The 24179-nt window shown below is 40.4% G+C and overlaps 1 protein-coding gene and 1 long non-coding RNA gene across 8 annotated transcripts in view; one reads left to right on the plus strand and one right to left on the minus strand.

The window, feature by feature from the left end:
• Window positions 1–49: 49 nt before the first annotated feature.
• LOC136009914 (uncharacterized) lies at window positions 50–24086 on the plus strand. Of its 4 annotated transcripts, XR_010610697.1 has the most exons (7): window positions 50–139; window positions 4156–4259; window positions 5519–5805; window positions 6568–8000; window positions 11100–11143; window positions 16328–18134; window positions 23101–24086. It is a non-coding gene; the product is annotated as an uncharacterized LOC136009914 (long non-coding RNA). The 4 variants fall into 4 exon arrangements; XR_010610696.1 differs by lacking the exon at window positions 11100–11143; XR_010610698.1 differs by lacking the exons at window positions 11100–11143; window positions 16328–18134.
• Window positions 5834–24179, minus strand: part of ITGA6 (integrin subunit alpha 6) — a 49673-nt gene continuing 31327 nt past the window's right edge. For 3 of the 4 annotated variants that reach the window (XM_065670371.1, XM_065670373.1, XM_065670369.1), the window contains 20 exons: window positions 23838–24048; window positions 23195–23388; window positions 22962–23050; window positions 22124–22251; window positions 20305–20400; window positions 19777–19838; window positions 18283–18440; window positions 17105–17260; window positions 16288–16403; window positions 15173–15362; window positions 15009–15092; window positions 14786–14865; window positions 14565–14642; window positions 14361–14463; window positions 13127–13300; window positions 12062–12160; window positions 11581–11691; window positions 11399–11497; window positions 10857–10982; window positions 5834–7920 (listed from right to left, as the gene is read on the minus strand). In XM_065670371.1, the coding sequence (XP_065526443.1) occupies window positions 7765–7920; window positions 10857–10982; window positions 11399–11497; window positions 11581–11691; window positions 12062–12160; window positions 13127–13300; window positions 14361–14463; window positions 14565–14642; window positions 14786–14865; window positions 15009–15092; window positions 15173–15362; window positions 16288–16403; window positions 17105–17260; window positions 18283–18440; window positions 19777–19838; window positions 20305–20400; window positions 22124–22251; window positions 22962–23050; window positions 23195–23388; window positions 23838–24048 (2510 nt within the window). In that variant the 3' untranslated portion in view covers window positions 5834–7764. Of the gene's footprint in view, window positions 7921–9615; window positions 9746–10856; window positions 10983–11398; window positions 11498–11580; window positions 11692–12061; window positions 12161–13126; window positions 13301–14360; window positions 14464–14564; window positions 14643–14785; window positions 14866–15008; window positions 15093–15172; window positions 15363–16287; window positions 16404–17104; window positions 17261–18282; window positions 18441–19776; window positions 19839–20304; window positions 20401–22123; window positions 22252–22961; window positions 23051–23194; window positions 23389–23837; window positions 24049–24179 lie in introns of all 4 variants that reach the window. The other variant, XM_065670370.1, reaches the window with a different exon arrangement.

A 24179-nucleotide genomic window follows, 5' to 3' on the forward strand; every position in this document is an offset into this window, starting at 1 on the left:
GCGGAGGGGAGGGCGGCTCCGAGGGAGCGGAGGGGAGGGGAGGGCGCCGGCAGCACCTCTGTCCACGCCGGCGGAGTAGCAGCCCCGGAGCGGCCGCTGTGTCTCGGCTCCGTGCGGGCAAGAGCCCAGCCTCGAGCAGGTGCGGTGGTGGTACGGAGCGGGCCGCTGCCGCCTTCCCCGCGTCGGGCTGCGGGGCGTTCACGGAGGGGGAAGCCGTGAGGGGACCGGAGGTAGCGGTTTCTCTAGCGGGGCCGAGCGGTGCCCTGTGTGTCTGCACCCCACTGTGGAAGCGCCGGCCGGGAGGCTGGCCCGCGCGGTAAACGGCGGGCTCGGGGACGGGGAACGAGCGAGGAGCTGCCGCTGCCCCTCGCCTTGGTCTGGGGCGGGCGGGGGGCGCCTTTGTGGCGGCGGGGAGCCGCGGGGCTGCGAGGGCAGGTTACGGAAACCCCAAAAGTAGCGGCTTGGTTCGCACCGCAGCCGGCCGGCGTGAGGGCAGCGCCTTACCTGCGGGGCTCCAGCAGTGGGTTAACTGCCGTGTGCGTGTCGGCTTGGCGGCGCGGTGGTTTGCGAAGGGGCGCTGTGGGCTCCGGGGTCCCTTCGGTGGGTTGCAGCGTGCGGGTGGTAGAAAGGAGGGGAGGGATAATGTGTCTCGGAAAAGAGAAGCAGAAAAATATAGGGGGGGAAATAGGGCTTCTGTCTGCACAGATATACTCCCGATCTGTCAGCTAGCGCAATACGTGGCTTTATTGGTTAAAGAGTACTTGAATCGTATGTCACACTATATCAATTGGCTGTTAAGATACTAATGCAGTATGTGAGGTACTAAACAGTGGTATTTAATAGTTTCTTGAGCTATTCAGGTAGAAATATCTAGAACATTAAAATAAAGGCAGTTAAGAGTGATTAAAAGCGTACTGCAGTGTAGATATTGAATCCTGTAATCGAAATCGTATACGATGCAGTACAATAGATCTGGTTCTATATAATTTGCTGCTTTTATTGTGGGTGCTTGTATTTGCCCCATAAGTTTATCATATGAAATCAACTCTTATATGTTGCTTGGTTTCCTTTAAATGTGTGTTGTAATGTGTTTTGTACCTGTGAGTTGTCCATGACCTGACAGTGAGGATAGATGGTATCCACTAGAGTGGGAACTGCTTGCTGTTTCTGGCACATTGATCTCTTCAGTCCTCTGTTGGCTTGCTTGGAGCCTCCCATTAGAGAGATGAAGATACCATAATGAATTCAGGTGTTGGGTTTGTTGTTCAGGGGCTGGGGTTTTTTTTACTGTTGCGTTGAACTACAGAACGTTGATCTAGTCTGCCTCCAGTGGCAGTGTGTCAAAGTGAAGCAGTATTTCAGGATTGGACTGCTTCATCTGGTCTGTAATGAGGCTGTGCCTTCATCTTGTGCCAAGAAATGAATGGCTTGTTCTGTTCTGGCTGGGGAATGGTGGCTAATGGGGTGACCAAACAGCTTATCTGTCTCTGCAAGTCTTCTACACAGTACAGGTTACTGACTGGCTTTGCTGTATTGCTCCTTGTAGGTCACCCCGGAAGCATCAACCAGTAACTTGAGTTTTATAGTTGAGACTCTACTTACAAATTGTTGTGCTTTAAAACCATTTCATAATGGCCCCTCAGTTGTGAACCAGCACTAGTTTAAAACAGTGCCTACAAGCAGTAAGTTGGGTATTTGTAAATTGTTGCAATTTCTTATGATGGCTCTGAGTTGGCTTCATCTTTTATGCCTGTATGTTACTGTCCTGATGCCTGATGTTTCGGCTTAACGGCATACCTTAAAAATTGGCCTACTGCCTGAAGTTATATTTAGATATCAGTCCCCAAGCAGAATATGTAGCAAGGGCTGTCAGAGGTTAAATAAAGCATCGCGTTTTCTAAGCCCATTCTCAATAATGTAAACAGTGAGCACTTTTCTCAGGGAAAATCATGCTGGGTGAGCAGTAACTGTGGACAAGGAATTGTGGATATTTATTTAAATTATGTGTTCAGAGCAGAACAAACCTCTGTTTACCTGAAGGCATTGTCTTGGTCTTGTTCACACCACTGACCAGACTGATCCATGTAAACTCTGATATGATCCAGTGTGACATGAGCTGGAGTTCTGATGTGCTAAAGTCTGTAAAATCTTACACAAGCAAAAAAGGAGAGATGCCTTATTTGTGTCATCTGGCATTTTTCTACTCACAGTCCTGCTTATTGGTGTTCCTGAAATTATATTTGGATCCGAAATTTAAGTGGGACAGAACAAATTAGACTGTAAGATAATTGAAAACATAGCAGTTAATTTGAATGTAAGCATTACACTTTTTAATTTTTTAATTGTTTTTGGTTTTCAGTGTAAGCTTTAATAAGGCAGTTGGAAGCACTCTTGCAGGGTATGCCAGACAGAGCTGTTAGTTTGTTAAGGCAATACTATAAATAGCCCCTTACTGGAAGGCACTGTTCTTGGTTGTTGCATGTACTGGTACTTATTTCTTTTCCTCCCTTCCCTCCAAAATGGGCACATCATAGATAAAGAAAAAACCTTAAGTTGACAGGTATAGATATCCATAGAATATCTTTTTTTCTCTTTCAGTGGTTTATGTCTTGCTATGGTGTCTGCACAGTCATCTGGTTGTCCTGTCTGTGTCTCTCTTCTGCTTGTGTACTTACTCTGCACAAAGGCTTGTCATTATTATTCTTAGGGGTTTGATATGCTAGAAGATTCTTAGGATTAGCTTGATGTGGCTTTGGTATCTTTTTTTAGAAGTAGAAATAAAAAGATACAAAAATGGCAGGCAAGTTGGTCAGAAACATGAAGGGGTTTCTGTGTGAGTTATCAAATTGTAGTAGATTCAAGAACATATGTATGGGGTCATCTATTTTTATTCAGTATATAAGTGAACTTTGGAGTTTGTGAATTCTTGCCATGTTCAACTTTGTGACTGAAGATCAGAAGGCAGTTGGAGAAATTTTATTATTATCATGGATGACTTCTTCCACAGGACAACTACACTACATAGCTACTGAAGTTGAGCACTAATATTCTGTGGGAACAGGAACAGCATGGTGTCACCATCATGCTGCTTAACTCTTGGCCGTCATCAGTCAGGATGCTGATTCAGGTGTGTCTGTGGACTAGTCCAGGATGGCGATTTTTATGCTGTTTCTCCCTGCTAAGCTTGGAATCAGCCGCAAGCTTGTCTTGTAAGCCATTGGCAATGATAACACTTCTCAGCTGTGTCAGCTGTTGGTCTCCTCCACTGCAAGAAACTAAGCAATACCCCACAAGCATTTCTTTTAATCCACTTAAAAGTTGTGCATTATTTCATACAGTCCTGGCAAAAGTATTTGACTTTTCTGTCCCTTTCTCCCCTATCCCCTGAAGACACTGAGAGGTGAGGAGGAAATAAGTAGTTAATGCTGTGTATCAGTGGTAAGATGGGCTATATGTTGTTCTGCAGTAGGTAAGCAGCAGCAAGGACACCTCAGAGCTAGAAAATTAAGGAGGAACAGGATCTAGCTTTGTGTGTGGAAAACACAAATGGCAGGCCCTGTACAGCAACAGCATCACACCCTGACTGGGGCTTTAAGGCAGATTTCTGTGGCAGTTTTTCAAGGTAAGCAGTTGCTGTGTTTTTCTCACCAGGATCATGGTTAGGACTCCAGCCAAGGCTATGAGGAGGTTATAAAAGGTGTATAGAATTAATTACAAATCCACAACCGGGGGGAGACAAATGGACGTTTAAAGATGACCAAGAACTGGCATAAAAACTGAAGCAACTGCTTATGCAGCAGCACTGCCCACATTCTTCTTGTCAACCAAGAGTGCATTGCTTGGCAAGTTGACATGTACATGTGCCTGTTCTGGCTTAGAGCACCACGAGGTTGTTTCATCACAGTTTGTTCTCCTGGGTTTTGCAAACTGGCTGCTGACACTGTCCTGTTGCCTACTCTGTGCTGGGAGAAGTTATTTCAGCTGGTTGTATCTAAGCAGCCTTCTGGTTCTGTGTAGTCTGTTCCTTTTAGTTAAGACACATTGCTGAAGAGACAGCATTGTAAGGTGGGTGTTTCAAGTGGGGATTGGTGTTCTAGTGCTGCTTCCAAAAGCTGCTCTTCACATTATGTGCTGATTCTTGGCTTTTGTGTCCAGGCACCCTGTTCTGTCTCCTCTTCCACATGTAACTTAACTTCTGCAGAGGCAATGACTGAAATGATGCTGTGATAGCCCTTGCTACTGAAAGCTTCTCTCATAAGGTATGGGTCCTGTGCTGTGACAATTAAATATATGTGAAGATATTGCAATTTACTAGGGTTCTATTTAGGCTATGTAGCGTGTTTATTTTATATATAGATTTATATATACACACACTACTACACACACACTAAATAAATTAAAATATAGTACATTTTATGTATGCATATATATATACAATGTGCATACAATTACCTATACAGTACTGTTCTACTGTGTATGTAGTATGTACTACATCTAGTACTATATAGCATATATAAAATCTAATATACTGTATTTGTGCTGTACTTCCTCTTAATGAGCTACTTAGCTGTTCTCCCAGCAAAGGCAAGCCAAGCATCCTCTGAGGGTTAGTGTCTTAAAAGTGGAGATAAAACACAGGCTTCCTCTGTTTTTCTTCATCTTTTTGGCTTTCCTGGTTTTGGTTTTTGGGGCCAGGGAGTGTCTTGGTTTTGGGGGGTGTTTTTGGTGGAGTTGAAGCTGTACCCTGCAATCATGTAAGTGGCTATGAGTATCAAACTTCCACTGCTAATTACAGGCAGGTATGTGAAGTCCTTGACTAATTTGGGGGGATGCATCCATCTTTCCTAGTTACAGAAACACTTGTCTGGCCAGGGAGCTTTTAGAAGACCACACACATTCTAAGTACCCTGGGCAGCAGAGGTGAAGTGTGGAGAGAGGTGAGAGGAGGGGGTAGCTCTGCCTTATGGGAGAGCAGACACTTGATGCTTTACCAGAGCCTGCTTTATCCTAATGCTGGTGTCGTGGTTTAAACCGAGCCACACAGCTCGTTCACTCACTCCCCGCACCTTTCCTCCCTCTTTCTTTCCTTCCCCCCCACCCACGTCCCCGCTCCCGGAGGGATGGGGAGGAGAATCGAGAGAATGTAACTCCCACGGCTTGAGATAAGAACAGCCCAGTAACTAAGGTATAACACAAACCACTGCTGCTACCACCAATGATGATAATGATAAGAGAAAGTAACAAGGGAAGAGAATACAATACCACTCACCAAACAAGTTCGATACCCCCCACACCACCCCCCCACCCCAAAGAGAGCCCATGCCCTTCCAGGTAACTCTCAGTTACCTCCCTAGGCATGACATGCTGTGGTATGGAATACCTCTGGCTAGCTTGGGTCAGGTGTCCTGTCTCTGCTTCCTCCCAGCCTCCCCTCGTCCCTGGCAGAGCATGAGACTCACAAAGTCCTTAGTCAGGGTAAACATTACTTAGCAACAACTAAAAACATCCGTGTTACCAGCTCTGTTCCCAGGCTGAAAGTCAAAACCCAGCGCTGCACCAGCTACTAAGAAGGAGAAAAACTGACTGCTACTGCTAAACCCAGGACAGCTGGGAACTACAGCAGCCAGCGGAGAGTCTGTGAGCAAGAGATTGCGTGTTATCTCCTGCAGCTGCCTTATCTGCCCTTTGCATGGGGGAGGACACCCACAGTCATGGCAATATTGAGCGTGAGACAATTCATTACAGCTTGCAGCTTCCACCTTATTCTTCTAGTGAACTTGGCTATGGCTACCTCAGATCATTATGGTAAGAAATCACTACTACCACACCAATGTTTAATAAAAAAAAAAATTTATTTCACACTTCTATACAAATATCCACAGGTAATTCTGAACGTAGCACTGCTACCTGGTACAAGAAAAGTTTGAGATAAATGTATACCAATGACAGGACTTACTTTTCAAGAATTTGCAGGTTAACACCGCTAAAATGTTCATGTTTGTAGGTGAGGGACACAATCTGCTTTTAAATCCAAGGCTACTTGTCAGGCTTAGCTCTGACTAGCCTGGCTTCTGATGCTGCTGAGCCTTTCAGCAAATAAGCTAGAATTGTAAAAGCACAAAAACCAGGTAACAGATAAATACACATGTAAGTGTTCATAATGTCACTACACACCGAGATTATCTAATGGAAGAAGAGTCTATTAAATTAATGCACTTTTTCTAATAACTTTTTAGGTGACCACACCTTAAATAAGGTATGTTCAAAGTTAGTAGTAAAGACACTTGACAGCTGCCCTCCTAGCAGGTTTTTACCCTATGAGGGGAAAAAGTACCAAGAGGGTTTTGCATAGTTGAAACTGCTAGCACTTAACATGCATACTTTTTGAGCAGAATTCTGTTTCGCATGGAATAAACAACTGTGAACTAGATTTTTGTTCTTAAATAGTACCAAAGCTTTAGAACATGGGTAAAAAAGTAAACTCTTTAAATAGTTTTAGCAGTTATGTTACAATAACTAGATTACTGATAAACACAACATTGTGGTTCTACTTTTATCAACATTCAGGTATTCAAGACAATTCAGTAGTCTCAACGTGGATCAGCTCAGATCCCGTTAGTTAAGGTAAGTTGGGCATGTAGAGCCTCCTTCAAGTGCTATGTGACAGCTGCAGTAGTCAATGCCTCGGCCAAACAGGAATTTCTTATGAAGCTGGAAGGCTGTTTCCAGAGAACCTCTCACTTGCAGTAAGTATAGAACTGTATCTAAACCCCTTTCTTCTGTTTGGTGTCCAAATTGTTCAAAGGTCTGAAGAAATATACAGATCATGTTACAAGACCTGATGATTCCTAGTACATAAAGTTACAAGTATGAGGAAAAAGCTCCCATACACATCACTGGAATAAATATTTACAATTTTAGAAAGCATTGGCACCTTCAGTGACTTACTAAAATGCAGTGATAGCCTCAGGTCTCATAAGCTGAAGTTCAAAAACACAGTGGACTTGAAAGTTCAGTTAAGTCTTTGGCCTAATAGTTAGTCAAAGACAATGATTTATAACAAAAAATAAATACAAAAATGACTAAAATTTGTATATACAAAAAGTACATCTAATACTCAAGCCTCTCTTAAAAAAAAACCCAAAACAAAAAAAAAAACCTCAAGCAAAAAAGAAACAAAACACAACAAAACAAACTTGTGTTTATTTGTTGTGACCAAGAGTCACACAATTTGAGCAAAATGACCTATTGCACATGTAATTTAAAGACGATGCTTTTTGTTAAGCCCTAACTACTGCAGTAGGCAAAGTTTAAAGTAGATTGGCAGGTCTTCAAAGTCTACTTGCCAAGATGTGTTAAGGCAACTGTGTGTTTATAATGGACTATGCATTGAGGGAAGGATGGAGAACTTATCTTGACCTTAACTGTCCATTCCTTGCACCCCTAGGAAGGAGATTAGGATCACATGAAGAGGTCTGCTGTAGTGGTTTTGCACATTTTGCAGGAAAAGACCCCAAATCAACACAGCATCTTCTGAAGTGGGAGTTAGATTTGAAGGGGGGAAAGAGGCAGTCTGGAAATTAAATAATGCAAGTAAAGTCTTTTGAAGCAATGTTAACTGTGCAAACAAAAGCCTCAATATAAGTAGTAATATCTACAATCAAATGGTGAATGTCAATAGTGTTCATAGGTCTAACTCCATCAATATTCCATTAATAAAACTTTTAACTTCTCTCTGAACTTTGTGATGAGAAGAATTTTTCTCTAAGAATAACTTTCATTTTCATTCCATTTTGTGAACCACTGTTTTGTCTCGAGCTCTTTGTATTTCCCATCTTTGTGTCGCTCTTCTTTTCGAATTCTTACAGCATGATACCGGGGGACACTGTCTTCGTACCTGGAACGCTGGAAGAACCCGCACTACAGCAGAGAAGAAAAAGAACAGATTAGATTAAAGTTGCTGCCAAAGTACTACAATTACAGAGATAAGTTCTGCACAGGTAAGAAAACTGAAAAATATGTAGACCAAAAATGTAGTATGTGTAGCTGTAAAAACATGAACCAGTGGGTGTATATTACTTGTGCAAGCAGCAGTTGAAGACAAATGACATGGTCTGACAATGTGGTAGTAATTTAATATCTTAGAAATACTCCCCCACTAGCTTCCTGCATTTGTTTTACCAGTCTTTTAAGTCTACTATAAAGCTTTCAGTCATAAAGAATGTAATGCTACATGAAGCCGTAGATACAGTTCAGGAAAGCTTGCTTCTCCTGAATCAAAGGTGGCATCGTCTTGTACAGTGGCATATTTTAAAGACAAACAAAGATTTCCAGGACCTTCAAGAAAAGTTGCATGAGGGCCTTGTTTTTCAAAGCACCATCTCAACTATAGTCACCTGAATTAACTACCCATACACAGTATTAGAACCTGGCTCTTGCTGAGTTTGCCACAGGATAAAAAAAAAAAGACGTAATTGGAAAGTTCTGTAATGTGCCATGACGCAAGTCTCCCTACATGAAACCTAGTGCAGTTTTTGTGCCCTGCAAGTTTTTATTCAAAGCCACTGTAAACACTGATTTTAAATATTGATGAATAGATTAAAATTAATTTTCAAAACAAAATGGAGTTATGCCCACAGAATTCCAAAGATGATGGTGGGTAGATACTGAACTTAACATGCTCATGGGTCACTGACATCAATCAAGGTTAAGAGACGTTGTGCCATCCAGCTGTCATTAGGTACTGCTAGAGGGAAAAATATTAAAGCGGTTTTGTTCACAGTATTTGTGGTGCTGGGGTTTTTCTTTTTGTCTGGTTGTTGGCTCGGTTTTTGTTGTGGGGTGTTGTGTTTTTTTTTGGTTGCTGTTTTGTTTTTAAAAAAATACTAGAATTTACATGGGACTGAATTTAAAAAAATTGCACCAAGACATGGACCAAATCTTTAGCTACTGCTTAGTTAAGAGTTCATTAAACATTTATGACATATTTTAGTTAATTATTCCTCCCCACTCCCTCATCCCAAGCATCACTTATTAATATAATGTACATGCATGTAATATCTCAAGTTGAATAAAGGTTGCTAGGAGCATAAATTATCATGCATCTAGTAGCTTCAGCAGAAGAAAGTGTGTTCCTAGAAAAGTATACCTTAGAACTGAAGAAAAACAGATGTTTCCGCAGCAATTCTCATTATGAAAACCCTTTTCTTTATAAGCAACATGTACCTATTAGCATGCATTAACGGTTAGTAAAGCAAGTTTATCTGTTGTCCACAGTCTTAGCTTTGCATCTTAACTCCGCAGTGTTGATTACCATCTCTCAAACTTAAAAAAAACTTATGTGTACTGCTAAAACATAAATTAAAAACAAGACTAAAAACCATTGCAAGAAATCAACATTTGCTAAAGAAATAAACAAGAAGCTTTTTAGACCAAGGTAAATGCCTGTGTGTGTTCACGTGCACCAAAAGTGAAAAATCTATCAACAGAATGAGCAAGCATGATAGTTTGAAATCCAAAAGTTAATAGAGCGTATGCAATGAAAGCTCCATAGTTAGCCACTGCAACAACCAGAGCATGTGCCACAGTTAAACATTAAAAAATACCATCAATTACCAATTACAGAAGTAGATCAATACTATGCATCAGAAGTAAGCCTCTCTTTATCAGATGGCTGAGCATGGATCTCAGCCTTGTGATATGTGGCATCGTAATGATCTTTCTTATTTCTCTTGAAGAAACCACACTACAAGGAAGCAAGGTATTTAGTCAATTTTTGTGGACTGGAAGAAGTCAAACCTATTAAGACTGACTTAAAATACCTCTGAACTGTCTTCCCATTATCCCTTTGCAGTCCTCCTCTCCCCACACCCTCCAGAAGAGGAAAAAAAAAAAAAATCACAAGGTCTCAGCAGTTTCTAGATCTGAGAACTTCCTGGACTAAACTCAATCTGTAGAATAACAGAGTAACCTGAGGTAAAAATAGACTGGTTCAGAAGCACTTAGTTAAATTGATAATGAGCTGTTGTTTGTGTTTGGTTGGTGGCTTTGTTTTTAAGAAAAGCTACTATACTTTATAGTAGCTATATAGGTCCACAGCTGGCAGTAAAGAACAGAAAGAAGTCTGTACTGAAATAAGTTTGTGGAGTACTGCACAGGAAATCAGAACTATCCTGTGATAAGTAATCTGTAGCAAATAGGAGCTCCTCAGCAAAGCTAATTGCTGCAGTTTCTCCAGAAGAAAGTAGGTGACAGATAGGAAAAAGAGGTGAAGAAAAATATCCTAAGTAACCTTGTGCTATCCTGTAACAGCACATACTAACTGCCGATGTCTTAAAAACTAAAAGGACAGCCCTGTTATACTTGGAACCACAACTGGTTGTAAAAATGCCAAAGGTAGTTAAAAAATAGATACTTAACTTTTTATTTTACAAATTGCCTTTTGTGATACTGTCAGTTCAATGGCATTTCTAATGCTACTGGGAACAAAGCCCTGCTAAAACATTTGTAGGTAGTTCACATGAAATTTTACACCTAACTGCAGAAGCTCCCATTAGCTGTATCCATCCACATCAAAGTAAATACAGGCTCTGATTCAAGTGTTGCACAGAGCTCAAAATACTTCATCTTGTGAGGATGTGGAAACTGAAAAATTTTGTAACAAGTCTTCCCATGTAACCAATTTTAATTCCAAATGTTGCAAAACTGAGACTCAAAGGCAGTGTATGGTTTGGGCAGTTTGCTCTATTTTGAGACCCAAATACGAACCATAATACTTAATAATTTGCTTAATTATTATGCTGTCTTGTCAGTTATAGATCAGGAAATATAAAATAACCAGATGAATAAGAACTCACCTTCCATAGTAAGAATACCAACAGTGCAAGCATCAATATGCCAGCAAAAATAGCCACTGCAATGATCCACCAAGGCACTCCTGTATAAAGGGCTACTGGTTTTGCAGGAAAGACAGTAACACGCACCTAAAGGAGAGAAATGCATCAAGATGGAAAGAGCATGTCAGAAGGGACCATGTTTAATGTACTGTTAGAGTTTATATAGTCTTATCTCTAACAAGATGCCTTCTCTCTCACCTACAGAATGTTTTTGAAGAAAAAGTTCCTGCTGGTGTTATTTAAATAAGGTAGTGAACTTATACAACCAAAAACAATTGATAATTCAAAACTTGGTTAAGAAGTTAAGCTCTTAGCTACTTTTAAAATGTGACGTTTTTCTGTTTTGTTTGGTTGTAGTTTTTTGGTGGGTTTTCTTTGGTTGGCTCAGTGGTGGTGGTTATATGCAATTTTGTTTGGTTTGGACTTTTTTCCCCCTCAACTTTTGATTTAAGCTGGAAACATCACAACCACAATGTATGGTTAGCATTAAATGTTGAACGTACCTGAGCAACTTCATTTGTGAGCTTAACATTCTTAGCTGCAGCAGGAACACTGACTGAAGCCCTAACAAGAATGTCCAGATAATTCATCTTGGAGTATTCCTGTTACAAAATAAAATACAGAAATCAGACACAGAACAGGAAGCAGCTGTGACCTTCCAGAAAGGGCATGTAAGGGGACTTACTTCTAAGAAAGTACTGTTCCACAGCCTGGAACGCAGCACTATAGATGCCTTGCTGTCTAAACCCTTCAGGGGACATTTTATGTCCACACAGCGTGCATTCACATTGCAGTCCTGCAATTACAAATTTCTATATGTAAATAAAAACATATCCTCACAAACTGTTTAAGCCCGAGATTAAAAATTGGATTATATGCAGCATATTTATACGCAGGAACCAAACTCTGTTTGCACTGACAGCAACTGGAAAATATAATGAAGATACAATTACCTGTTTATTTTAATATAGGTAACTATGCAGAAATTCTTTCCCATTTTTCTCTCATCAGCAAATAATGTAAATGGGGAATTTTAAAAGAACTGATACTTGGATTTAAGACAAAAGCAAAGAAGTACCTTCTTTCACCGTGGCAAACTCAGAAAAGCCCTCTTAGAAGTGCAGAGGGTGGTATTTGACAAGACTACATTGGAGCAATATGCTTACCAAGGTCTTGTATTTTCTTTCTGAGAATAAAGAAAGTGTTCTGCTGTCTGTAGTCTGCTTCTCTGCAACCTCACGTTTCCTTCTTGAGTTATGGGATTCCTAAAAGAAGGAAAAAGTTCTAGTAGTTTACCTATCATAGGCATCTCTTAATGCTGACCCCATACAACCAGAGAAACAAGTTCCGTGAGTATTCTCTCATTCCAAGATCAGCATGAGTGACACCATTATGTATCCCTACTTACCCACATTTACTACAAATAGTAGAGTCAGGACAACTACTAGAATTTGAGATTACCTACAGAGGTCAACTGATTACTTTCTTTGATAGGTCAAGGGTTTAGATTTATAAAGCTTTTGATGTTACTTCGATTTTTGTTCTACATAAAGAGTATTAATGTTACTATGCTAAAAGAGTAAGATTCTGCTGGAGTCAGTAGATGATTTAACTGTATATTAATTACACTTACAATGAAAGTTCATTAACTGATGAAGTGATCTGACCAGAATGGGCTTATGTGGCATGCAGTTTTAATGGTGGAAATTAGAACTCTTCCAAAATGATCTTAAGATTATATGGGGGGAAAAATCACACCTAGATATAGCACTTCAGTGTGCCTGACATTTGGTTGAGAAATTTTTTCTTATTTGTTGTAAATAAGGAAATTTAAATGCAAGCTGGCTTCTTCCTTGTTAATAAAAGCACATGGAATTCCCCTAGGCTGGGGGGGGGATGTTGACTGTTTATTGTGAATAGATTTCAATAATGCTGATGAAATTTGTGAAAGCAATCAGTGATTGTATCCTGTAAGAGCTTATGACAGTAGTGCGCATCGCAAAAACAGCCACCATGACGACAGATTATCAGTCCTTAAGCACATTATCCTCATTAGCTGAAGTCTCCTAATAAGCTAAACCCTTGATACATCGTTCATGTATTGTGCTTGTGAGCTGCTTAAGACAAACAAAAAACCTTTCTGGAGGCAAGTTCTGATGCCCTACTGCCACATGCTGCAGTGCTTTCATGTTTCAATAATTCACAAACAGAAGACATACAGGGTAACATACCAAAACACGCAGACTATTGATTTCACTTTCAGGTTGACAGGAGACTTTTTCCAGTCCTTTGGAATCTATTTTCATCAAATAAAGCAGCCACTTGCCATTACTAATTTCTTTCGGCCACTGGATGTCCAGGGAAGCGGTACCAAAGGTTTTCAGTGGTCTGCCCAAGTTAGTTACCTGTTAAAATAAACATTCTGTAAACTGTGAAATACTTCTTAAAGGGATTTTCTTCTTGATCAAAAGTGTGATTGATGGGCAAGTTTTAAGCATGCAGCTAACAAGAAATTTAAAAGCAGGTGAAACAGTCAAAAATAGCATAAAACTAGCATGTTTGGACAGCAAGTAAATAGAGTTGAAACATAAGGATTAAAATTCCCTAACATGAAATTTAAGGTGTTGATTTTTAGAAACCTATCTTCATGTGAAGCAACAACTCCAATTTAGAGTTAACAAATCATTCAGTTATGCAAGTGAGGTAAATTGCAAGTTTACAAGGAACTCTGACACAGAAAGATAACCAGCTGTTGCTCTCCTAAGTCTGGAAGTTGTTTCCCAACCTATTTTTTGCTTTCTTGGTATTACTGTTCATGATAGCACATTCTAAAACTTCTGCTTCTGCTAGCTGCTTCTACTTTAACATACACATAAAGATGCAGAAGAACATAAAGTAGTGACAGAGATGGATGTACAAAGTGGCTTGTGTTAATGATATAGGAAAAATCACTCTCTTGCTGATAAATGCTTTTTACAGAAAAAAAATTCCGTCTCTTACCATTCTCCTTGATTCATTAATTATGCAGAAGACAAAGAGTGAAACAGACCCATACATTCAGAGTGGCTCCCACAGTTCATCTTTTGCCTGCTCAGTCCTGCACGCAGCAAGTACACATACTGTCTGTAGGTATCAGCTAATGCCTGAGCACACTGCAGTTAGGGTTCTGGGTTTCAGTTTTGTTCCCTACCTGTGTGGGGATTTATGCTGTACAGCTGAATGTGCATGAATTGCTCTGGAAAAATCAAGCGAGCCTCAGGCCACTCACTCAAAAGACCATAACCCATCAAGGCCTAAAAAGAAGCTCTGGTCTGCAGTCAGACTGCATATTCTTCTTTGTGGGAAGTCAGGATTTTGGGATGAAAAAAGTGCATTTACATCCAGCAACTTTTTCAAGTATTCATATGCATAGAGAGATAAATTGTCGATTAATACCAGCTGTTGGCATTAATATAAATTACTTACTCTGAATTCATACTCTATGAGGTTTCCGATATTATCTTCAGATTTCATAGCACTCTCACCAACGATGTTACCTCCAAAATACACCTGAGAAGGCTTAGCAACTCTGTTCAGGTAGGGGTGGGGAAGGAGAATAAGCAGATTTTAATCAAGTCTCTGCAATACTGTCATCCCCAACCCCCCATTCAGTATGCTATCAACACATACCCAGTGAGTGATAAAAGCAATTCAAGAACCACTTTAGCACTAGCTGTAATCGGTGTTGAATTCACTTGAGTGCTTGTTCTACAATGAAAAGGAAACAATGCTGTTTATTTTACAGATTCGGCAGTATTCACATTACTACTGCTTTTGTGAATTTAGCAAATTACTTCAAATTGTTTACAACTGCATATAAAACACAGCATATGCACACAAAGAAAACTTACGTTTCCAACTTCAGATTGATGTCCAAGTCTGTTGTATCAACATTAACTTTAGTGGTACTTAAGATCAGATAAAAGGTTACCTAGACAAGAAGTAACAATACACCATCATGTTTTAGAGTTAAAAGGACAGATCCAAATCAAATCTCCAGTTATGACACACAAACTTTGGACAACTGCATCAGGAATCAGGTTTTGTAACTTGAGTAAAATAGGTGCAACTTACATTGGAGTTCCTTTTAAAAGGATTTCCAAGTTCACACTCTGCTTGAGAGCCATTTTGGTTAGCACCACATGTTAGCTGTTTTTCCTGATGAAACAAACATTAAAAGGTCAAAATATGCTGAAAATATTTAAAATTTGAGTAGCTTTTCTCTTAAAAATACTTACAGGATAAGCCCTCATCTCTCTGAATGCAGAATACGTCAGACTATCTGGAAAAGTTGCTATTAGTTTAGCTTCATACGCATCCTCACCATCTTTCTGTGGATTTTTTGCATCAGATGGATTGTTTGTCACTGTTATTTCCAGGGCAATATCCTTCTGATCTTTCAGAACAAGCACCGGCACACCATTTTCACTACAGACACAGAGTATACAGGGTTGTGCATCAGAAAGACAAATGTGTATGAAAGTTTGCTTCTTACTATGGTTTGCCCAAATACAATTCTCTCCATTAGGGAAGAACTGCAGTTAGACCATAAACACATGAATGGTCACAGGTGTTCTTCCCAGACTAGTATTTCGTCTCGGAAAGTTGCCAGGACACAACAGACCAATACACCCCCCTCAGGTGATCAAGAGGTTGTAGTATTTCTGAACCAGCACTTGCTCATGTGTAATAGTGGTGATTTTTCCCTCAGTAAGTTTACTGATATGCTTTTTCTTGTAAAATGTGTATAGTTTTGGCTTCTGAGTCAGGCTATGGCACTCACTGCTAGAGGTGACTGACTGTTGACAGTAAAGAAACATACTTCCTGTTTTCCAATTTCACTGGCCCTCCAGGGAGGAGGGATGCAGCAGCATGTCAGGTGTGTGTTACTGTGAAATCATTTTTCTGTTCACTTCTCTTTAACTGCTTGCCTTGGGCTACTAGACTATTGTGTATCATGTCATACAATCAAATTTCAACTCAGAAATAGTTAACGCTGTATGTATGTAATATATATTATACTATATATACTGATAGTATCACACACAAACTTCTGCAAGGCTGGTTTAGAATCATTTCTCCAAGGGTTAGAAACTTTTTTCTAACTCTTTAGCCCACACGTGCATAGTTGTGGTCACTTGTATCCATCTGAATGTACCACCATTGCTGCTTTTCTACAGCTCATCCCCAGTCCCCCACCTTCCTCACTCTGACAGACGAGTACAGCCGCACAGGGCTATCTTTGCCAGAGTAACAGAACAAAGCTGATCTAATGCCCAAAACCCTCTCCTAAAAGTTCTTTTAAGTACTTGTTAGTAATTTGAATTTTAGCACTGCATTAATCAAGGCTTACATTGGTAGGTAAGTAAACCTGTCTTCATTTCCTTCTCTAGAGCAAAACCGGTACTGAAGTTTCAGATTGCTGTGGCATTCATTGTCTTCTCCACATCCTTCTTTTAAGAACTCCACCTAAATAAAGCCAAAGGACTTTTACTGCATGTCATATGATAACAGCTTAAAACAAGATTCCTGATGTGCACTGCAGGAAGCATCAGAGACACATTCCTGGATAGAGTTAAGATTTTAACATGACTCTTGCCCATCAAGACCTTTTTTTTTTTGTGAGACATAGCCCTTGGTGCTGATAATTGAGAATTTTAAATGTGACCAAAAGGCAAAGTTAGATAATTCTAAGCATGAGGTACACTTCTAATAACGAGCAACATCCTTAAGTCTTCAGGGAGTGCTAAGGAAATGAGATATCCACTGCTGCAGAGCTCTAATGCCATTACAGCATCCTAACCATGGAAAAATTAGATGCTACATTACTTGTGATGTGGGACAAGCATTCACAGCAGGAGACGATGGATTTCCAGTTTCAGTCAAAAGTAAATTTCTTCCTAAACTTGTTGTGGAGAGGAAAAAAAAAACAACCCCAAACCAAACCAGCCTGGCCACTATACTATCTCCACTTCTATTGCAAAAGAAACACAGGATCTAGTTCACAACATTCTGTAACAAGTTACAAATACAGGATATAAGCCAGTAGTTACACATCCAGTGCCACCCCAGTTATTTCCTTTGGTCATAATTCAGCTTTCTACAGTTTTTAAAATTCAGTGATCCATCAAAGCGCAGATTTGTGGGAAAATGTGCTATCAAAGGCTTACTTTTGTGGTCTTTGTTTCAGATTCATTTGAATTTAGAATTGGTATCAGATCTGGAAGTGCTCTGTCTTTTCTTGTGGACGGTGAACTAGACTCCAAGCCAGCAATTTTAACAGTGACTGACACTGGAATGGGTCGTAGCTTATCTTTGATTTTGTCCTGTTGAAATATTTTAAACAGCATAGTTAGTGTACGGTGCAGAGAAGAAAAAGCAACACACGGGCTAGCTTTTGCTGTCAATTTTAGAACAAGCACTAAAGCTAAATCTTTCGTGCTACGTCTTCCACTGTTGAAACTATTCACTATATGGAAACCCAGCATTTTCTAAAAAGGCAGAAGAACACAAGGAGCCCAGCCCTACTGGCTGGCTGGTTTGGGTTTTTTGCCTGGCTTCCCAGTGATGATTTCTCTCACTGGTAAGAGTTCCTAGGAGTAACATGGTAACTCAGGCAAATGACATTCACACAACAGTAAAATAACACATTGGAACAGGCTGTCCAGGAAGATTGTGGCTGTCCCATTCCTGACAGCGTTCAAGGCCAGGTTGGATGGGGCTTTCAGCAACGTGGTCTAGTGGAAGGTGTCCCTGCCTGTGGCACAGGGGTAGAACTAGGTCATCTTTAAGGTCCCTTCCAACCCAAACCATTCTGTAATTCTACTGTGTTAAGTTCAAGCTGCTTAATTTGCTGTGGTCTAAAGCAGTGCCAGAGGCTGGCTCATTACTGCTGAGCCACAGGTAGAGATTTTGTTCAGCTCCTGAAACAGTGCCACCTTTAATGTCTGCTGTAGCAGCCAAGTCAGAGAGCACTTACTTACCAAGCTTTCTTGTCCTGCCCATTCATCCCCTCCAAAACACATGGGTTAAAGTTCTTTTCCTAGCTAGTGACACCATTAAATTCTGTAACAATTACTTCTGTTGGAAACAGCTCTCCAGTTTGGCATCTGTTCCCTCTCTGTTCCCTCAGTGGCCACAACTTTTATTCATGCTTTGTAAGAAAAGCAACAGGAAGAAGCAGCATGTATGCAGAGAACAGTAAGGTTCTACTTAATTATGGTTTGTTTTCTAGTTTTAAAGCTTTATACTGCATGTGGCTTTTAAGTTATATACAAAGGTACCATGAGGCTGAAAAAAAGAGCATGCTTTTGTTTTTAGTGGGTCTAAGTGAAATAAAATGCCTTACCTGCAGTACAAGCTTGGTTGTCACACACTCTCTTGAGTTCTGTCCCCTCAGGGTTGTGTTTGCAGTGAACTGATCAGACAGGTGGTCTTTAAACCGCACCCTGGACGGCAGGCCTAACTGCCTCCTCTCATTTTCTGCTTCAAATGTGTATGTGATCTCTAGATGAAGAAATAAAGTAAGTCACTGTAAAAAGAACCCTTGCCTTGTTAAAAAGAACTTTAATTTCACCAAGTATGACCTTACAATGTTATTCTGGGAGACTGTTCCAGCCAGTGCTGGGCTTCACAAACCGTTCTCGGCTATTTTGTCCCTCTCCAGTGCAGGGCCAGGTACCCTGTCCACGTACCTAAAGGAAACTTTTACACCAAAACCTTTTATTCCCAAAGTACTCCATTACTTCACCAGCATGCAGAGCTGGCTGGAGGAGCTGTAATTGCTGCTGTGGAGCCAGTAGAGGGCTGAGATACAAAACTTTGTGAATACTCTGACTTGGCTGTCCTTGGTTTCTGTTTTGTTCCAAAAGGCACCTAAGCAGCCAGCAGGGTTTTGAAGGTCAAGACACACTGTTGATTTCAGTACTGAAAGCAAAAGTGTGAGTATAGCTTTCTAATTGTATGCCGAAGCATGTTTTGGCAGATCTGAACTCTCTACATCTTCTGATCATCCTAAATATTGACCAAGCCAGTTTAATGTTGAAAGGATGGCAACAGCACTGAGCATCCCAGGCCCCAGGAGTGTGCAAACGAGCACATGTGAGCAGCCTCTAAGAGCTGGAAGCACTTGACCTGTTGAAGGACCAGGACCTTATTCAGGCACGTCCTATGGATTTGACAAGTAACTGGGAAACTCAAGACCACACAGGAGGAAAAGGAGGTTTGGGCTTAAAATTCTTATTTCCTCTCAAAATCCTACACAGTTTTCCCAGATGTAGTAACAGTGGCATTTTAACAAGAAAAAACAGGAGACATGAGCAACTAATGCTTTACATTTCTAACTACATTTATGGCACAGTCTTCCAGGCTCCTATTAATACAAAGATCTTTTTATTTCCATTACCAATTTCCACAAAACCATTTTCATCAATACAGAACACTGTTTTATATGGTAAATCTCCAATGAGAAATAATGCTTACTAATGATTTATAAGATGGGCTTTTAAAACTGCTTTCTAAAGCAGCACTAACCTAGAAAAGCAACATGGTGCTGGTCTGTATGGCAGCCTCTTGCTCACTGGCAGCTACATTATCTAGAAAGCTTCAGCTCAGTCTGTCGTGAACTTTGTAACACACCAGCATGACTCTAAATACACACGGTGTGGTAGCTGACTGACCTGAGTACGGAGTCACATTTTACATCTGACAGTCACAGTCTGAGGGTAGTCCCTGTAATTTGAGTGCTGTTCTTCCACTACAAGCTCCAAATAAGAAAACCCACAACAAAACACAAAGCACGTGACAGACAAACACATCAGAAACATTTGTCTTCAAAACTTACTTATTCGTGGATTTAAATCACTGGGGTTTGCAGTATACTGAAAGCAGGCTTTCACATCCATCCTGTAAAAAGAGCCAAGAAATTAACAGGCTGAAAAGTTTTAACAGTCCATTGACTGATATTATCAGTTTTATGACTCTGGTTTTCATGCTACAACAGTAATTTGCTGCTTACTAAACAGAACTGCAAAGCAAGAAAAAAGGGCTAATAAGCAATTAGAAGAAATATTTTCTGGCATTTGCTCTTTTATCTGTACTGAGAGCTGTTCAAGGTAAGACACTGGTGTTAAAAATCTTTAGTGGCAAAGTGACATTCATTTTCAGAAATGGACATTATGAACAGAACAATTCCACACCTTGTGCTTAGCAAAGTGGTCATAGCAAATTTCAGGAGGTCACAATGATCACATGTAGGTATAATTTGCTTAACCTGCATGAATGTCACAGCCCTCCACTTTAACATCATCACAACAGAAAACCCAAGACACCAAGGCTTCTGATACACTTGTTTGTGGTTTTTTTAATTTACCATATTTCACTGGGGTCCTCAGGATTCTTTTTCTTCAGATCAATTCGGTCAGGCTGTACCGTAATGCTTTTTTTAATGCTTATCACAGGCCGAGATCTTTATTTAGGGGAAAAATGGGGAATCAAAAGAGGGGGTAAAACAAGAAGGAGAAGTTTCTGTTAAGATCAGTGCAGTCATTCATGTGAATCCCAGACACCCTCCATGCCTGCACAGATTTGCAACAGGCACCCCAGGAAACAGGATTTTGCTTTGATAATGGTTAGAAACCAAGCTACTTAAAAGTTTAAGCAAAGTGAGTCACAAAACACAACACAATCGTAATTAAATGCCTGCCCGGGAAGCAAGGCATGTTAACGTGTCGCTGTGCTTGTCATTTTACACATGTATAAAACCCAGAAAATTCACAGTGATGGTTCCCACCCCAATGGTAATTCAGCCCGTGTGAACTACTGTAGGTACTGAAGCTCATTGAGATTAATGTTCACAACAGCTTTAATGTGGAGCCTGGATGGCTGTGGGAAAAGATGTTTTCATTTCCTGACTCCTCTGCATGTAGGCTGTAACCATAATTCAGCCTGACAACTTTTCCTTTCTCTTCCTTTTTGGAAGGGACAAGCAAAGACAGTTCTCATGAGCAAACGAATGAGCTGATCCCATCAAAGCATCTAAGAGCTGTTTAAAATGGCCAATAAGACACCTCCTCCTCTTTTAGCAAATTTCTTTTAAGCAGGCCACCACTGTTGGCCCCACAGAGGTTTTCATTCTCATCTCTGTGAAAGTTTTCATACTGCCCGTATCAGCAAATTATTAAAGCTCCTTTTGAGTAAGCAGAACACTTAATAATCTAAGCGACCTCCCTTCCACCTACTCTGTTCTCTTCCACAAGCAACAGGAGTGCCTTTTGTTGGCTGCTGGTTCAGTGTATTTATGAACGTTCCAATTAGGTACACAGATACTATACACCTTAGAGATGGGACTGTCAAAAGAAATTGTAGGAAAAGTGGTCTGTCTGAAAGGTAGAGTTGTTTTGGGGTTTCTGTTCCTCCTCCTTTGGGAGCTGACAGCAGCCACCAAAGACCTGAAGCTGACGCGGCTATTACAGCTCTGATTAAGAGACAGTCTTCTTCCTGCTCATTACTAGTGATTCACAGTACATTAAACTGGAAAAAAGGCAGAGGTCTGCAAAAGACCATGACCTCATCCCTAGTTAAGGCAAATGCCACCAAAATCCAAAAGTATCCTGTCTCCAGGGCTGCCTCAAAGCTGTTTCATGGATCCAGTGCAACATGAGGAAGGCCATATGCCTCGCTACTTTCAGATCCTCAGCTACGAAAGAGGGGTTTGGTTTGGTTTTGTTCTGTCTTCAATAAAGCAAGATTAGATCTGTAACAGCAGCAAACAAAAGCTCTAGCAAACATATCCATTAACTTCTCCTTCTTAAGGCAAAAGAATTATTTATCACCCTTAATTCCATCAAAGGACATCAGCATCCAAGTAAGTTATCACTGGGCAACGCTAAGGTACAGATATACTACACACATCAGCACTCCACAGTAACTGTCCACATTCACCCTCTTACCCTGTATTGATTGTAAAGATTCTCAACGGGAAGAAAGGTCTAAAATAACAAACCAATTTATGGATATTTTTCCCTCCAGAATTTCCAACTTCTAGAAGGAAAAATTCACTGCAGGCCAAACAGCTTTGTGTTACTTCTCAGCAGTCTGGTTTTTAAGAAAACTAAACCTAAAACCTTGGTTCTGTATACAACACCAGTTCTGTATTATTCTGTATATAATACCAGTTCTGTATATAATACCTGAACACAGAAACAGAATCTGAAAGGGAACCAACAGCAATATCGGGGTAGGAGTTTTTGTCCAGGTCCATGTTTCCAGCAATAGAGTAACCAAAAAAATTGGTGCCTGTTTTTTCACCATCAAGAATCTAAAGATCAAACAGATTGAGGGAATTCAGACATTTAAAAGCTCTAAAAGTGAAATAAGCAACAAGTGAACATCATTGACTCATGGCCAAGAGAAAAAAAATGAGATACAAGGAAATGGGATCTCTGTGTTCAGGTAAATAAACTGAAGTGCCAAGGTTTGCTTTTCTTCCAAGAACTTACTGTGCAGTAGCAGCAAGCACCAGAAATTACTGGCTCACACAGAAATGTAACCTAGCTTATCTTTATTTATAGCATTTATGCAGTAAGGCACTTGAAACTGAAAAATTATCTAGAAAATATTCTTATGGGATTCTAGGAAGCGTAATCAAGTTCCATTCTCACCTTGAAAACTGAACACAGCAGTCCTCAAGTAAGTAAGAAAAAGGCATAAACATTTCTTCTTAAAAAGGAAAGTGAAGGAGCAGTAGTGCAAGAGGAAATGAACATACCAATTATTTTAAAATCCAAAAATTTCTTTCAAAAAACCCAGACTGACCCATCTACATCCTTTGTGTATATGTTATTGCTGCCAAAGGACTGCCCAGGAAGCAAAAATGTGTACTGAAATCAAGCATTCCTAAACTTTCTGGTCAGTAATGCAAGAGCCCTGTGACTTTTCTGCATGTCCCCCACCCCAGTGGAAAGGGAGAAAGTCCTGACATTCATTTTGGGCAAGACTAATTCTGTATAGTAACAGTTATTTCATTACCTGTGCTGGTTTTGTGTTTATTCCATTCCTGGATCCATGATAAATGTATACTTTGCCAAAACCATCATAGGGAGCCCCTATTGCAATATCTGTTGAAAAGAATTGGTGACATCTAAAATCATTCTTGCTCTTTCTGCAGCCTGCAATCATGCTGAAGGTACATACAGGGTGGTCCAAGTCTGGCATTATCAAGAAAGTGCCACACATTTGTACGGCAGTTGTGTTTCACTCACCTGGATATCCGTCCTGATTAATGTCCCCAACATTTTCAACTGCAAGACCAAACATGGAGTCGGTGGTTCCATTTAAGCGAATGGGCTTTACTCGGTCCCATTTGCCTTGCTGGTTAATGTAGATGTAGGCAGCACCACCGATATCTCCACTTCTGTCAAAATACTGTGGGGCTCCAATAACAATGTCCTGCCACCTTAGAATTAAAGGAAAAAAGGAAGGGATGCTTTTACAGAAGGACTGCGAAAAATGGCTGATCAACTGATGGGACCATGGTCTCAAGGTCAGCTGGCAAAAGAGCTGCTGAACAAGGGCTGAAAAGTACATTGAGCTGGTTGAGCAACAACAGCTCCGATACTACAAACTGCTCATGTTCCCTTTGTGACATACAAGGATCTTCTAGGGCCTTCATCAGGTATGGGATTTGTTTTTTCCTTCTCTGTTTTCACTAATTGTTTAAATAAAACTCTTTTCTGTAATTAGAAATGTAGACTGTATCCTGACCAGTTCTCTGAGGTGCCCACCATTTCCTCCAGCAAAACATGGAAGATGGGATATGTCATTCCTTGTATTTCTAATGTGGAAAATCAAAGCAGAAATAAACCAGATTGCCATCCTTCATTATAGGAGTTACCAAGGCCATACCCATCATTGTTGAGATCCACAACAGCAACATCATAGCCAAAAGAAGAGGCCAGCCCTTCTCCTTCAAACATGTGCTCGAGTGACAGCGCTCTCTGGTTTTTCTCTTTTTTCAATAGAACAACTGCTCCACTGTGGTTGGCTCTTGGGGCACCGGACACAAAAGTCATCTCATCTTGGGAGACAATTCCTTTACCAGAGTCCAAAGAGAAACCTTTAACAGAGAAAGAAATAAAATATGAATAAACAAACTGACAGCTTGTACCGCTGACAGGGAAAATAAATTCTCCTACTATATTAAAGTGGTATATTGAATCATGGAAGTTTTGCCTAAAACAGAGTACA

This window comes from Lathamus discolor, chromosome 3 (genome assembly GCF_037157495.1).
Source record: "Lathamus discolor isolate bLatDis1 chromosome 3, bLatDis1.hap1, whole genome shotgun sequence".
In the NCBI taxonomy this organism is placed as follows: Eukaryota; Metazoa; Chordata; class Aves; order Psittaciformes; family Psittacidae; genus Lathamus; species Lathamus discolor.